The sequence below is a fragment of the Meleagris gallopavo genome, chromosome 16 (assembly GCF_905368555.1).
Source record: "Meleagris gallopavo chromosome 16, MGAL_WU_HG_1.1, whole genome shotgun sequence".
Lineage (NCBI taxonomy): Eukaryota > Metazoa > Chordata > Aves > Galliformes > Phasianidae > Meleagris > Meleagris gallopavo.
The window spans coordinates 170,448-187,336 of NC_139419.1; the positions used below are offsets into that span (position 1 = coordinate 170,448).

The window sequence follows — 16,889 nt, forward strand, 5'->3', positions numbered from 1 at the left end:
AGAAGTTCACGTCTAGAAAACAGAAGAAAAAAGTGTATTTGTATATACATTGAAATTTTGTGAACTTAAAGAAGCACTGTGTAGCATTTTAATGCCTGTAAAACGAACGTCTGCAGTAATTACAGGCTGTTAAATATTCATCTGCAAACAAAGGTCAAGAGAAAATACGCGTTGAAGGTGAAAATAAGCTTAGGCTTTTTTAGAATGTCTTTGTTGCCAATATTTGCAAATGTGCTTCAGTTAACATGGTGGATTTTATAACTCTGAATTTGAAGGTCTACTTTGGGAAATGCCATTCAGAATCTTTTCTCATTCTCTCTGTCTCATAAAAGTATTGCCCTGACTGCCAACTTCTAATGAGATACAAGAACAAAATGTTAGTAAGGGTTCTAGGAACTCTGCAGTGATTGTCCTGAATTCAAAGGAGCTTCCCTGCTTTGATGATGAATTAGTCTGTTTTTCTGAAGGAAGGAGTAATCTTCAAATCTGAATCCCCTGCATGACTTGATCTTTTTAATATACTGAAATTCTCTGGTGGCATGTAAACTGTATTTACTGTACTGTATTATTGAGTTGTCTTTTATTTTTGCAAGAAACACAGAATGGTTTCGATCATATTTCTTAGACAAATAATGAAGGCTGAACAGACATTCTACAAAATACTCTCCTTTTGAGAACTACAGCTAATTGTGATTTTGACTTTGTTCCTAAAGTCCTTATTCTGACATTGAAACCAGGTAATCAGCATGCCTGCATTTCTGAGATGGAACTTGCTTGTTGCACAATCCAGGCAACATCTGATGATTTTTGCAGATCTGCTATTGGAAAAAGAATTGTGGTTCACAGAAGAGATTCTGCCAAGTAGAGAAGTCGGTATCAGTGGATGTTTTTGTGACGGGTTTTTTGCTAGGTTGAATGTGACTGTCTTTATTCAAGTGCAGAGTCAAGGTGTTTATTCCTTGTTTGCATGTTTTTACAAATCACCAACATTTTCTTTAAACAGAATATACATGGATACATGGATCATCAAAAGATTAAATTGGATGCTTATTAGAACAGTTATTATTGATACAATAGAATTGGAAATTTAAAAAAATTATTTGCACTACTTTTTTTTTCTTTCTATTTTTAGGATGCAAAATTTGTAGAAGAGCGCCGCAAACAGCTGCAAAATTACCTAAGGAATGTAATGAACAAAGTTATTCAAGTTGTGCCAGAATTCACAGCCAATCCCAAAAAAGAGACTCTAATTCAGCTGATGCCCTTCTTTGTGTAAGTATCTGTCAAGTATTCAAGAAAATATTTAGCCTTTTTTGTAACAATTTAAAATATACTTCTGACATCTCCCAAATTTTCAAAACACTGTTATTTGTTTTTTCTGATAGACAGCATCTGCTCAAATTATAAATGCTTCTGTTGTACTTAAAGGAATATATGACGTATATGCTAACTTTATTTAATTTGTGGTTTTGAACAAAATCACTGTGTAAATCTTTCAACATGAAGAATATGCATTGATGCAGATTTTTCAAAGAGTTAATGTTTTCAGTTTTTTTCTCTGGGCTTTAAAATCAGTGTTTTGATTTGCTTTTGTGGGTTTTGTGTTCAGTTTTATTTTGAGGAATGAGGGTGGATCACTGTTAGAGTGTACTTACCAAATTAAAAAGTCAAGCTTTTGAATTCTTTCTAGATGAACTTTGCAATCTGCTAATGTATGTTCTGACTTCACTGATGTTACTTTGAATGTGTCCAGAAATAATTTAACACAGTCTTGTCTGCTAATAACCTGAAAGCAAACCCTTTGATAATGAATCACATTGGGATATCATTCGTTAAACCTTTGTTTTGCTATAAACATATGATTTACAAATACTGTAAAGAACTATGTAGAGCACTTTAAAAACTGATATTGATGAAAACTTGCTTTTGCAAGTGACATTAAGTTTTGCTAATAGATTTTCTGTATGCTGTGTGCTAAATCTATTTATTCATAGTAAGGCATTGTAGTAAATTTGCTCTTCACAAGTCTGTACAGGCTGTGAATGGTTTCTGAGCCAGTTTGGCCCTGTTCCATGACTAATGGGGCATATGTGGACCCATGGACCCTCACCCTGGGGGAGGAGGAAGGGTGAAAAGGTGAGAAAAGGCAGAGAGATGGGCCTCAAAACAAAACAGTGGCAACAAACTAACGGAGAAAACTAATTTACTAAATATGATATCAGAATGTGCAATAACACAATATGATCCAATATAATTGGAATTGAAGCTAATAAATCAGATAAAATGAGGGGGAGAGTATCCAAAGTCAAAAGCCTTACTCTTAAAGCTAAAGGTGAGACAGCTAGGGGCTCTGCATGCACTGCAGAGACGAGCAGCAGAAGGGGCTGCCTTGTGAATTGTGAGCAGTTTTATCTTTCCCTCTGAACAGGAAACAGAAATGGAGCAGTGAAAGGTGCCTGGAAAAAAAATCAACAATCCACAGAACTGGAGCATTATCTCTTTAACTCACAGTGCTCTACATGATGTTATGATGTGGAATACTGATAACAGAAAATCATACAACCATGACACAGGCTCTGTGCCTCTGTGGTTAGGTTGATTTGCAAAGTCAAGTACCATTTAAATTGAAAACATTTCAATGAAAGGGTCCATACTTAAATGGTGCACTTGCATGGTCTTATGCGGAAGAGTTTTAGATGTACAAGTTTAAGCTTAATTTCAAGAAAGCTGTATTTATTAAAAGATGCATAGGTAAATGGAGGAATGCTAAGTTTTATTTTGTAGCTTTTGTATTTTAAGTTTTATCTGGATCTGAAGAAGCCAGCATCAATTTTAGGAGATGCCTTGAGGTTGTCAGAAATGGAACAATGATGTCTGTAGAATCAAATATCTCACCTTCTTACGAACTCATTTTATAGCATCGGACTGAGGGCTGTAAAGATGGAAATGATTTTATGTGCTTCTAGTTAACGGACCCATATATAGCTTTTTGTTCAGTCATCTTAAAATTGTTTTTCATGCTGGCGAATTCAAAATGCATTTGCCATTGAATTTTTAACTCAAATTATTTTTCTTCCTGTCCCATTATATTTCATTTTAAGATGATTCTGTACAGTTCTGTGATGTAGTGAACTGATAATTCCTCATCAACTTCATTTAATAATCAGCTGTTTTACCGGTGCAGCAGGAAAATAAATTGATTGATATCTGAATAGAAGTTCAACAGGTACTATTTAAGCTCCTATATTATCTTTTGTTCATTCCACAGAAATAAGAGTAAAGCAGAGTAACATGTTAGTCAAGGCTAGATTTTCCTCCTCAACCTGTTCAATTTCAAGATACAAGGCTTGTAATAAATTGTTTTTTGGTTTCAAATGTACACAGAGTAGCTCTAGTAGTTATTGTTAGCTTAGCATTTCAGGGGATCATAAAGATATTGACAAAATGGGTATTAAAGTAAGGTAAAAGTGAACAGTAATTTAAACCAGAGACTATTAGATTAGGAAATACAATGGCTACTCCTTTTAAAAATACTAATTTAAAGCTTTGGCTTGAATAGATGAAAAACGTGTTTGTAGCAGTTCATTAGTTGGACTGTTATGGATCATTTACATATTTTAACCAAAATGACGTTGTTTTGTGTGAGATGATAAACCATGAGATAATACAGTACTAATGTAAAAACAATCATGTTACTCTTTTTACAAAAATCTATCTTTTGTAAGAGTTTATTTATTACTGTATCTTTTTATTTTACTTTGAAAGGTGATGCTTCAAGAACAGTGTATTTACAATCTGTCAGCCACTTATGTTAGGAACCAGAAGGGAAAACAAATTTCCTCTTATTCTTCAAACCTAAACAATGAACTTGCTTTCTTAGAATCGGTGCTGGCTATTTTTACGTGTGTATAAATACAACTCGGGTCTCATTTTTTGTGCATTAACAAAAGTTCTAGGTATGGAGAACTGCACAAAAAGAAATTCAGAATCGCTGAATTTAAATCAGAAGCCTGATTTAATGGGTTCTGTCTGTGATGCACGGATCAGTATTCTGCTGATACAAAGAAAAAAATCTTAAATTCTTGGAATGAAACGAGTATGTATGATTCTTTTGTCGATTTCATAATTCTCATTGAAGCAATGAATTATAGCAGGTTCTCAAATATTCCTTCGTATCCTGACATGACAAAAAGATTCTGTTAACAAACGTCTGTGTATTGTTTCTCTAGAGCTTTTTCTTAAATAATAGAAAAAATAATTCAAATAAGAACAGTGCCACTTAGTTGGCTTTGTTGCTTTGTCAGTGGAAATGTCTGTATTCACATTTTCAAAATTACTTTCCAAATATCCTGCCTATCAGTTAATATTTCATTCAATAGCCTCTCTCCACAGGATATAGTTTATTTTACAGCAGACACAGGCACTGTTTAAGGATGAACTTAAATCTCTTCACAGAAACATTTACGGAATAGTATTTTAAATAAGATCTTTGAATACATAGGCGCTAATGTCTTCACATATAAAGATTCACAAACGGTGTGATCTAACCCTGAAGCATTGCAAACAATATCAGTGGGATGTAAGGAAATTTTAAATGCAATTTTGAACAGATGAATTTTTCAAAAAATGAGTTGATGATGGGATATCTGTAAAAGCTGTTGCACCTACATGTGGCTTCTAATAGCATAAATGACTGTTCATCTCATAGGTCCTAAACTATTGCCAGTGGGCAAATGTTCACTTGTTTGCATCCTTTGAGGTGACAGCCTGTGTTATCAGCTTGGCACTGAGTTCAGTATCTATTCAGCAAATCTCTGTTATGTTCTGTAACAGTAAGCATGTACTTCGATAAAGAGGTATATAATTTTCTTGAAGAAAGTGGGACTAGCATTTGCTTAAGTATGTGAATTTTAATTAGTAAAGCGCCTCCTAATACCTGAAACGTGGTAATGAAGCTAATTTATTGCCATGTTAATTGATTGATCTACGCATAAAACCATGTAGACACATTATGCAGCATTTATCTTTCAGCAGAACTGTGTTGCCAAGCACTGATGATTGTTGAAGTAAAAATATCTCAGATGTCTTTAAAAAAAAAAAAAAAGTCCATGGCAACACCTTCCACAAATAGATTGAAATTTTAACAGTCTGAATTTTCCGGGGTTTCACAGATTATGTGAAATAGAACTTTGATCCTGGCTCTAATGTATTGGAAACTCAAAACTTGAATAGTTGTTGAAAAAGTCAGTCAGGTCTTTGTCTGGTAGCGTTTGTTGCAAATCTGCTGTGCTTTTCCACATGGTAAGTGACTGTTCCGTATCCTCTCAGTTGGTTCAGACTTAAGGTTTGCAAAGTTACTTTTTTCGTTATCTGTGTTGATAAAGTAGCATGATGTTCCAAAGTGAAATTAAGAGCGAATAAAATACAGTTCTTCCTGTCATCTGATAGCTTTTCTTGCTATTAGATACTTAGATATAAGTTATTCTATATATCATAGAATTAATATATGTTTCTTGTAGGCATTGTGTACCAATATGCTTCTATTAACACTGCTTAATATAATTAAATAATGACATATAGAAGCCGAATTTAACACAAGCAGGTGTCATTTCATAGCATGTTAGGGCGCACAGCTCAGCATTTAGGATTTTGTTTAATCTGAAAACAGTGCATAGACAGAGAAGTGGTTCTGTTAACTGCAGTGACTTTTCTAGCAAGAACTTTGAAGTGGAGTTTACAGCCTGTGGACGAGTACTGAAATTGCCTTAAACTAATAGCTTTCACAAAACTTATTTTGGATGATAGAACAAAAGATATCAAAGACTCAGCAGGTTTTCTGAATGAGATCAACATGGTTGAAAACTTGAGTCAACAGGGAACTGAAGCCTGTATTACAGTAAAGGAAATGTGAAATTAGAGCAAACTGAAACATGAATTAGATAAATGAATTGATTTGAAAGAGATAAGTTGATGTGTAGGTTTTTAATGCTGGAGTGAATTGATTTAGATGGGGAGCTGTAGGAAAGATTGACTTACGGACAGCATAGGTTTAGGTTTGAATCTGCTAGATAGTATCAACTGAGCACAAGGGTTTGATTGAGAGAAGGCAGCAAGAATAATTACCAGCAAACAAAATAGCTGGGGAAGTATTGGGCAATAGGGTGTTGTGGCTGTTGATGTGAATTAATAAAGAAAATAAAACTGGAGAAGGTGGGTAATAGAGAATGAATGAGTAGAGTTAGAATAATGGAGGTGAGAGAGTTTGAAGCAGGTAGGAATGAATGGAGAGAATGTATGTTAGTAAAAAAGAGGACAGTAGGAAAGAATGAAATGTTTTCTGCTTGTCCTTCGTGCGCATAGCGAACAAGGCGTTTCATGTAAGTAATGGCAATTTGCTCTTTTTTATTGGAAATGGCAGTGTAGGTGAAATAACAGCAAAATATGAGGCTTAGGATAGACAGAGAATTTTTACTGTCTGTAATGTAGAAGGTATTTCATCTTTCATTTGAAAATAAACTGGGGGAGAAGAGGGGGTTGGGAATAAAGATTCAACTCCACACAGGATCTTGGTATGCAGATGTCTGATGTAGCAAATATTCTAGCACTCCTTGTGCTACCCCTTGTGTGGAGTGAGGAAGGAGTGACTGGTAGGAAAAGTTCTGTTAGCTCTGTTATACAGTGGTGAATGAACATATAAGCTTATAAAATATTCATGTGTGGGGTGCAGGTACGTTCACACTAAACTAAATCTAGATGACAATTTTATTATGATTTAAAGTACAGATATTTCTGAATCAGGCTACTGTGCTTGTTTTCCAAGCTTAAGGTATGAACTACATGGAAAGTCACAGGAAAAAACACTTGCCTAGGTAAGGTAACCAGCAGCTCTTCCAGATGCATTAATATGCTTGATTCTAACTGTATTTGTAACACTGATTCATCCTGGCAATCTGTTAGTCTTTTAGCTGAGTGTACTGTTGAGTTTGTGCATGTTGTGTAGTTTGCTGGGCTTGCCCAAAGCTTTAGAGTCCACCTGTCAACTCAATTTACTAATCCCCCTTTGATAAATTAGGTATATTCACTGTTCAGCAGGCTCTAGAGTAGGTTAATATGCTGTTTGTAATTTGTGTTTATCTCCAAATATAAACTCGAGATAAAATAAACAGATTTCATTTACATATAGAATGATAAGAGTTGCAAAATATAACCATGAAAACAGTAAAAATACAATGCAATACGCTGAAGACTACTTTCTCTTAACTTCCTAGACTACCTCTGATTGCTAATTGTTGTAGAATCATAGAATGGTTGTCAAATAATGATATTTGAAACTTTATATTCGAAAGATTGAAGTCTTTGCAGGATTGAAAAAAAAAAAAAAATGCTTCTCATAAGCCCATAGAACTTATTTTTTTTGAATAGCAAAGAAATCTTACCACACATTTCTTTCCTTCAAATGCAAATAATCAAAGTTCCAGCTTTTTTGTTTGTGTGTGTGTTCACGAACAGATGTACAGGATCTGTAAAGGCAGTTAAGTCTAATACTCATGGCCAAAACTTGCACGTCTTTGTGATTGTTTAGTTATTCATACAATATTGCAAAACAATTTCTGGTGTAGTAACTTGAGTAGGATTCTTAAAATAAATAAATGCTCCAATAATATACCTAATATAAAATCCTTTCTAATATATATATGAGAAAAGATTGACGCTGTTTTCCCTGGTTGCCCTCCCTGTCCACTGATGTTTCCAGAGGAGTTGCTAATTTTTCTGTGCACTCCTCAAATAATGAGTAGCTGAGGGCATGCTAAAACCTTGGGAATATAAGCAAGTACAGATGAAAAGTTGTTTTTGCTCAGTCTTTAAGCAAAAACTTTTATCTGATGTGAAGATAATTTTTTTTCTCAGTAGATGTTTTTGGAATTACTCAGCAACCCAGTACTGAATTATCTCTATAGAGAATGAATGCAAAGTTGTAAGACTGGTATGTGATTCATTATGTGATTATTCTAGACTGTTTCAAGTACATGACTTCTTTGTCAGTCTGCAAGTTTATGTTTCTCAGGTATCCCTGATCCAGCTGAATAATGTTATTTTCACAGAATTTCCCCTTCCTGGGACAATTTCCTGCCTGCTAAGTTACATTGGCCCCTGGTTAGTACCATCTGATAATCAGACTTGTGTATCAGATAATTACGAACATGATCTATCGATGGCCATTTAATTGCCCAGCAGTAATATAAGTGAAACAAGGCTATATATAAAATAATATAATCTATATAAGTTTTCTATAATGGAATTGTGCATTTCATAGATTCCCTTAAAAATTCTACTATATAGTTTGTAGTATTTATGTTTCTTCTGCACTTGAACTAGTTAATCTATAATTATTTGCTAAGGTTCTCTTTATGGAGGTTATTTTAAGAAAATTGCCAACTTTAGATATTCACAGTCAAATATCAGCACACATAGGTGAAGACTGCGTAACAACTAGTTCAGGCGATTTATTTTGGAAACTAATAGTGAAAGGGAACCATCCCCAGATCTCTTGCAGAAAATAAGTGTACCACCATGAATTGCTTTTGAAATTAATCATATAAATATCTTGTTTTGTAAGAAGCCATCTGGTCAGTCAGAAATCTACGTGCATCTGCAGGTGGGTATGAGAGCTCTGGAATCCCTTTTGATGACCTATTATTCCACCATGTACAGCAATAGCTTGGGTGCTCCAAAATCTGGTTGTTTTTGTTTTGGAAATGCAGAGTACGGGGAAAGCCCACGAAATTTTAAGAAAGATAAATTTTCTGAGATACATTCTTCATACAGCTGCAAGCAGATTTTAGGTATATAGTATAGTAGAGGGCTTTTAGTAGATGGGATTATGTATTTTGAAGTTCTTGCCACTTTTTGTGATTTTTTTTTTTTTTTAAATTAGAATTTGAAATGTACAATTAAAGAGAGGAGCACTTATTTAAATATACATTCACAGAATGAATAGAAATTTTTAAATGAAGCTGGAAAAAAAAACCACAGATAATCTCTCACTTATAATTAATATGTTTGGAAATTGCATATAATGCACTTCTGGAAGGTACTCTGGAAGGTTTTGAAGACTTACTGCTCTAACAAAGGCCGGGGTTATTTCTATTCCTTAATCTCTGTGCACTGAAAGGAACTGGGAGGTTTCTGACTGACTTTAACCAGTCTGCATGGCAGAACGTGTCACTTAAAACAGCGCTGGTCTGGCCTGAGTGACAAGAGCTAGGCAAAAGTCATTCTGGAGGCCTATGAGAAGTCCCCATTTAGAAAAATAATTCCATTAGCTAGAACAACGATGTACAAACTAAAAGACTAAAAAGACAAAGTAATTGATTGAATTCATAACGGATAACTCCAGGGTCAAACATCAGCTCTGGTTTATGTTTGGAGTGTATGCTTAAAGAAAGCGTCTTGCTATTTGCAGCTTGAATTCCGTCGGAGAAGCTTGGTATTTGCCAACAATGCACAGACCGTCTGAAAATCCACTTTTGTTTCAAGACTGTCTGTGAAGGAGTAGAAGAAATCAGACACCAGTAAGCGTGTAGTTGATATTCAAAAGCAGGGCTCTTCACTGGGAAATATAATTTAGTGAATTTTTTGAGGAACCAGAATCTGAGTAAAATATCCTAACAAGTTATCTATATCCCCTTACAGTAGGGCGTCAGATCTGCCTTCCCTCTTCAGCACCTAGATACCTACTGGCTTATCACCAGATTGTTTTTCTGATGTTCTGTTGAATTGAGATGTTATTTTTCCAAAGTATGTGATGCTGAAAAGTAATAAACAATTTGTTCAAATCAGTGCACACTTTTATTTCAGTGCCTATAAAAGCAGGCACAGGAAGTCTGATGCTTCCTGTGCCTGCTTTTATATGCAGGCACAGGAAGCATCAGACACTTTGTATTTCGTAGCCAGAAGATCAGGACCTTGTGCAGAACTAATCAGTCACTCTAAGATGAAGGAAAGGGGCCTTTTCATATTGGGTGGTTCTCTGTGACATTTGCAAACATTTTTTTGAAAGATTGGCATTTACATATAGTTTTGGCATAGTGCATTTATATAATCAATTCTCATAAATATTACAAACTACCAAATATGAGCTTATAATGTTAAACCTCCTGAAATATTATCGTCTCAGTTGATGAATGTGCTGGGGTGTGATAGGCAGAGGGGTGAATAAGTATTGAAAAGATGCTGTTATTTAAATCAAAAAGCCTGTGTGTAAATATACCCACATATAAAAACTTACATAATTACTGTAGTAGCAGGTTTTTTTAAAACTGGTTTGACTTTAAAAAAAAATAAAAATAAAAAATTTCCTCTTCATCTAATTGTAAGATTTGAAGTATTTCAAGAAAACAAAGTATTCTGTAAGGGGTATAAAACCCAAGATTGTTTAATTACTGTTTCAAAGATGAAAATATTTTGAAGAGAATTTGCTGAGAGATGGAAGTATAAGCTTTATTCCTTTCTCTTTGCACAGGAAGGAGTAGTGAATACTTGAGAAAATGTGGTTTAGAAAAACCTGTTTATACGTCTTACGTTGCAGTCTTCCATTGCTTATTCATTCTCCTTTCTGTGCAGCACTAACTGTAATGGAAAAATGTATGCATCCATTCAAATAGAGAAGGCAAATAATCTTCATGAGGGAGATGTCCTTGTACTTGCATATGTATTTGGCTTTAATCCAGGCCATAACTAGTTTGTTTATGCTTAAATATCCCACCTCCTTCTGAAAAGTTAAGCATTTCTTTTCCTCATTTTGAAGTCATATTGAAAAATATTTCAGCCGTCCTTTATGCAAAAACAGCATGAATTAGCCACAGGCCACCAGTGGAATTTCAAAACATGATGTGGTAATCTTTTTTTCTTGGCTTTGTTAATCTCCCAGCTCTAAACAGGGCCCGCTGAATTTTGTTGTGCTTCAGATGCTATTTTTATGATATATTTTATTGTATTTTGCACTGCTGTGATGATAGCAGAATCCATGAATGGTTAGCAGAAGAATTCTAGAACAACTTCTTGTAATTACTGTCCATTTGCGTATATGCTTGTCTATACTTACCCGTCATATCACTTGTCCTCATTGAAATATCAATAATGAAAGTATTTGTTGCTAATTTTTTAAGCATATTCTTGGGAGTGCTTCAGAAGCATCCAAGTACTTTCTTTGTAGGTATGAATTAGACCAAAATTAGATACAGATCACTTCAAAAATGCAAAATGTCCTGAACTATTGAGGGCTATGCAGAAATAACACAAATAACTTCATAAAAAGAGTTCATCTGCAGCATGCTTGTTCCATGTACCTTTTCAGTATGGCCCTTTACTAGGGACAGCATGACTAGACTGCTTGGCCTGAGTATAATGTCAGGCTATTCTTGTCTATAGTTATGTAGTCAGAGTAGCTGCAGATTTCCAAGTCCTCATGCAGATCTCTTCTATAGTGAAATGGGTTTCTTCAATTTGCTCCTGCTAAAATAACCTTGTTATTCAAAAATTACTGGAGAGATTTGTTTGAATATGGCTGACGTCACTGTCTCCAGAAGCAAACCGGAGTAATTTTTCTTCAGATCTGCATGTAATTAATGACACAGTGCCTCAGCAATTGATTATGCTAGGGCTCTGTGAAAATTTATTTTCAGATTTAAGTATAATGCAGTCGCACTTAAGTGTTTGGTAAAGTTCTTGATGTATGGAGGAAAAGAACCACTAATGTGTGGGTCTGCAGAGATTACTGTTCCCTGTAGAAAACGTTAGAAATCTGTCCCTCATAAACAGCTTGCATAAAATTCTTAATTTTGCAACTGCATAATGAGCAGAAGAATCTCTTTCTTATTAATCCATGTCTCAAATCTCTTTTCTAGAATTTGATTCGAAGCTGTAGGAACTCATAAATTCTTTATAAGAGACTTAATTTATTAGTCTTAATACAGTTTTTGGGTAAGTCATAAATATACTGAACCACTCTGAATGCCTTACTTCTTTTAAAGTCTTTCAGTAGAAGACTTCTGAAGATTAAGAAAACAAATCCCAAAGCACTAGGTGTTGAGAATAGCTAGGCATGACCAAAGGAAAATTAAATGGGACTGGTTTACATTGTCAGGCAGAGTGAATATTTTATCTATTTTCACTTCTACAGCTGACTCAAATATATCTAAATCCTAAGGACTGGTGAGTCCACACCTCGAGTACTGCATTCAGTTTTCAGTCTGTCACTGCAAGTAAGATATCAAAGTCCTGTAGCGTGTCCAGAGAAGGGCAGTGAAGCTGGTGAAGCATCTGGAGCACTGACCTTATGTGAGGGAGCTGAGATTATTCCTTCTGGAGAAGAGAAGGCTTGGGTGACCTTATCACTCTCCATAGCTACCTGTAGTGAGCTTGGGGTCAGCCTCTTCTATTGTCTAACTAGTGGCAGGATAAGAGGGAATGGCCTCAAGTTGCACCAGGGGAGATTCAGGCTGTGTTAGGAAATACTACTTTTCTGAAAGAGTGGTCAGGTGCTGGAATGGACTGCCCAGGAAGCGTTGGAGTCACTAAGGTGTTCAAGGAATGTTCAGACATTGTGTTGAGGGACAGGGATTACTGAACTACTGGTGATTGGTGGATGGTTAGACTGGATGATCTTGTAGGTCTTTTCTAACCTTGGTGATTCCATGATGCCAACAAATTCCTGGGCCCACATTTCTCAAGGCACAGAGGCAGCTGTATGTCTAAAAGGAAGAAACGCTTCATTAGGAGATTTTGTTACTGCAGTCAAGTTGTTATATCACCTATCTAGAGCGTAAATAGTTTTCTCATTGTATCAGCATAGCCTGTTGCTCTTTGGGCATGTACAGTAACATTGCCAAGAGGAACCATAGGCATGTGCTGTATAGCTGTCTTACAACAAGTTTTTCCTTCTGCTGCTTGCAAAATGAAACTGCTCCAAGATAAAATTCTCCATCTTACTCCTTTCTAATTCTAGAAATGATGTTTTTAATTTCTTGGTCAATCCAGACCTAATCTTTAAGGGAGCTGTTGTTCAGTATTTAAGCTGACATCTTTGTTGTAGTAGTATCTTCAGAAGTTTCACTATCCAGTTGTAATGTAGGGGAATAATTTTACCCATGTTCTGATAGTAGCTGACTATTTAAACTTCCAAATGCAACCTTTTATATTAATAAGTGTAGATCACTGTTTCTCATTAATAGTTAAATTTAATTTCTGCAAAGTTGGGAATGATGACAAAAACGTGTCTCCAATTTGATTTATGCTACAACAACTGGAAAAAAGTATTAACTAGATTAGCAGGTGTTACTAAAGTATACAAAATTATTTGAAGTCACAATCTTAGTCACTGAACAGATGTTACAGCTGATTGTAATTGGCAGAAGGTGCTGAGATATGTTGTACTGGCAGATGAGAATTATTTCTTGTTTGATTAATAAGAATGTCCTTAATATAGTATCGGCACAGAAACATGACTCCCACAAGAAACTGTCAACAGAAAGTTATGTGATTTATCTGCCTGTTAATGCCATTCTTCATGAGGTGCGTTAAACACTGCTACAATTGTTACTGTTTCCGAAGATGTATTTCTATGTGAGATAAGCAGCTTGATCCTGAGCTTTACTGTGCTCCCAGGCTGTGCTCATTACTACTAGACTCTTCTGATCTCAGACTGGTACAAAAGTAACTCCAATTTCATGCATGTTACTTTATTTTTATAAGAAACTTCTCTCTCTACCATTATTCAGAAGAGTTGAAAATGAGATGGAAAATACATTTCTTTCTGTAAGTGCTTGAGGTGCCATCTAAGAGAATACTGCTGTTTCATGTGCTGTGTATGTAAATAAAAACACAGCTGGGTTTACATTTTGATACATGTAGAATTAAGACATTAATGAAAGGTCTGAAAAAAGTAAAGCTGATTAAAAAGACAGTAATTTTAAGCTATTTTCTATAGATGCACCTCAGGCAGAACTTGACACCTAGACAAAATCAATGCAACAGGATTGGTATCCAAACAGATGCGAGGCAGATCAATAAGGAATGCTTAAATTCTAAATGGTGGGAAGAAGGAATTGATTCTCAGCTGGTCGCATTTTTTCTTCAGACTGAGACGAGGTCAGAATGCAGAGAACTTGAGCCTTTAGTACTTGAGTATTCTATGGCTGAACAGGTTCATGCATGGCAAACAGGTTCTGGCATGACTGCCAAAATCAGTCTACAGCATTAAACCCTGTTAGGACTTCAGTGGTTAAGAAGGTAAACAGAACAAAAAGAATTGCATGCAGGTACGCTTATTCCTTCCTCAATTCCAAATGCAGATTGGCAAAAATAAATTCAAAACAAGTATTTCATCTTCATTTGTATTTGCCAAAAGTAATGGCAGGATCATTTTAATGTGCTCATACTTCTGCCCAAGAGCTCACAGAATATCTGTCCATTGGTTTGAAAAGGTGTCTCATGTAGTGCCAGAGACTTGGCTGTTTGACCTGGTGGCTAGAAAGTTTGTTAAATCCATTAACATCGGACAGAAATGGGAGAGTAGTCCTTACTTCCTAGTTTATTGCCATGGTTTCTGGGGGGTGGTTGTTCATTCTTTTCCCAAATTTAGTAGTTAAACTTGCTGGTTTATTTGAAATTCAGCATCTTAATTTCAAAGTAAAAAGCTAGAGCTGAAATAAGCAACAATTGGATGGCAAGTTCTTGCATTAGTTTTTGGAGTAGTGTGGAAGAGAAGGGGCTTAAGATGTATATTTACTAATGTATGACTTTTTTTTTTTAATACTCCAAAACTTTTTTTCACTATCCAACCTCTGTTTCCTTGCGAATTTTTCAGGTCAACAACAGCTGAAATTCATTTTAAGCTTCTGTTTGTCTTTCTGTGTTGGACGCATCAAGATCTTATTCCTTGGTTATAAACTGCTTTATTTAAATCTACATGACATAATGATTTGTCTTAGAATTTCCACTGTGATGATAAGAAAAAAAAAAAAAAAATTGCTTATACATTTAAGATAAATCAGGTGTAATTCTCTATTTGATAAATCTAGTTTGGAAGTAGTGTCATTTAATTGCAAGAATTACTTGCAGTTGTTTTATTTTACACACATCAGTGTTCATCCTAAGAACGTTATTATCTCAGCTATTCCTGTCAGGACAGACTGGTATAAATGAATATCTCATCCTTTTAGAGGAACTTATTTTGCACTTTTTCACTTTTCATTTTAATGGTATTTTTTTCTCCAGAAGGGAAAAGTGATTTTCTATTGGGCTGGCATTAATGTAATTCTGTGGACGTGCCAGCAGGAGGAGCTTCAGTATTAAAATGTTCATTCAGAAAAGTACATCACCAAGTTCCAGTAATTGCACATAACACTGTGCTTTCTTCTGCAGTAAAACTGCCGTACAGCCATAAAGTAGCTTCTGTTGGCCTTGCAAAGCTAATGCACTGTTGGCAGTGTCTTGTTGATAAATTAACCTAATTTAGTTTGAGAAAAGCCCAACCAGGCAAAAAAAAATTATTCAGTTGTATCCTTGATTATTTAAGAACTGCTATATCTACATGTTATGAAATCTGTACGTTAAACAACAAAAAAAACTCCAACCCTCTGAAACTACTACCCATGCTGTACTACAAACACTAGAGAATAAACACTGCGTGGCAGTAATTTTATAAACAATATAAAAGCAATGAACAATAACACTCATGTACTAAAAGAATGTTAATGAGCACAGCTGAAATTGAATTCACATGATCAGAGTTCTCTGTAGCAAATTAGAAAGTAGTGTTGAGTTTCAAAATACTGTATCACAGGACCATGGGGTTGGAAGTCCTATTATCCTTGGCAACTAAAAATTAGTAACATATGCTAAATTTTTAGAGATTTGATTTTGTTGAAAAGAAAATATAGAATTAAAGATCTAGATTGTTAGTCTTGTTATTAAAGGAGGATATATGCCTCAGTTACTTCATGCTTTTTTTATGTAAATGACTTCCTGGTTGCCTAGGAAGACTCTGTTTCATGAACATAGTGAATTTTAATTCAGAAAAATCATCTAACTTGCTATTTTAACTATTACTTCAGGCTATTCTGCAAGGAAAGTTAGACAAGTGAAATATACTACTGTTACAAATCCTTTTTTTTCCTGTTAAAGTTATCATCTAAATTGGACAATTTTTTTTCCGTACTGAATTACATTGTTGTTATTACTAAGGTAAATAACATCAAATGTGTGCATTGTAGTTCCAAAGCTAATTGCTACCAATGATAGAGCTACTTTATCTCATGGAAGTTTTCTGCTTCTTGCACATGACCCTCGGCCTTGTTAATGTCTTTTGCCTTGCTATGATCTCTCCCATGAGGGTGTACAGAATAGTGGAGCCTGCACGTGCCTATGGCTTTTTGAGGGTTGTCTTGACTGTGAGGACAGTCACTGCAGGAAAAGGAAACACAGGGTAATCTTTTCTAAAAGATCTGTATTTATTTAAAATGGCAAGAACTGCAGAAGAGTAGTTCCTCCTTTCTGGACTTATTAACTCACTCTGAAAATAAGTAATTTAATTTTTTTTAATTAAAAAAAAAATAAAAATAAACTTGACTTTGTATGCTGTGTAATTTTACGACCTAGATGAATTACAAAATGCAAAATTTATATATTAGTCTGTATGTAAGCAGCGTAACTAAAAACCATCTGAAGTCCTCTAAGAGAATGGCAAAAGAACAATGCTATCCCTTTATACTGTAGTTTTCCGAGGAGCGTATAGCCTCTGAATATCACCTAGGTAAGCTTGAATTTTATGTTGCTGTTTGTTCTTGAGCTTAATGTACTTCTCAGAGTCTTTTCAAAAAGGCTCGTCC

General features: G+C 35.1%; 1 protein-coding gene across 2 annotated transcripts in view; it reads left to right on the forward strand.

Annotated features, from left to right (window-relative positions):
* The window catches only part of SNX29 (sorting nexin 29), an 82,691-nt gene that overhangs the window by 60,306 nt on the left and 5,496 nt on the right, over positions 1-16,889 (forward strand). For both annotated transcript variants that reach the window (XM_085237649.1, XM_085237650.1), the window contains one exon: positions 1,133-1,272. In XM_085237649.1, coding sequence (XP_085093775.1) covers positions 1,133-1,272 — 140 coding nt within the window. The remainder of the gene's footprint in view (positions 1-1,132; positions 1,273-16,889) is intronic.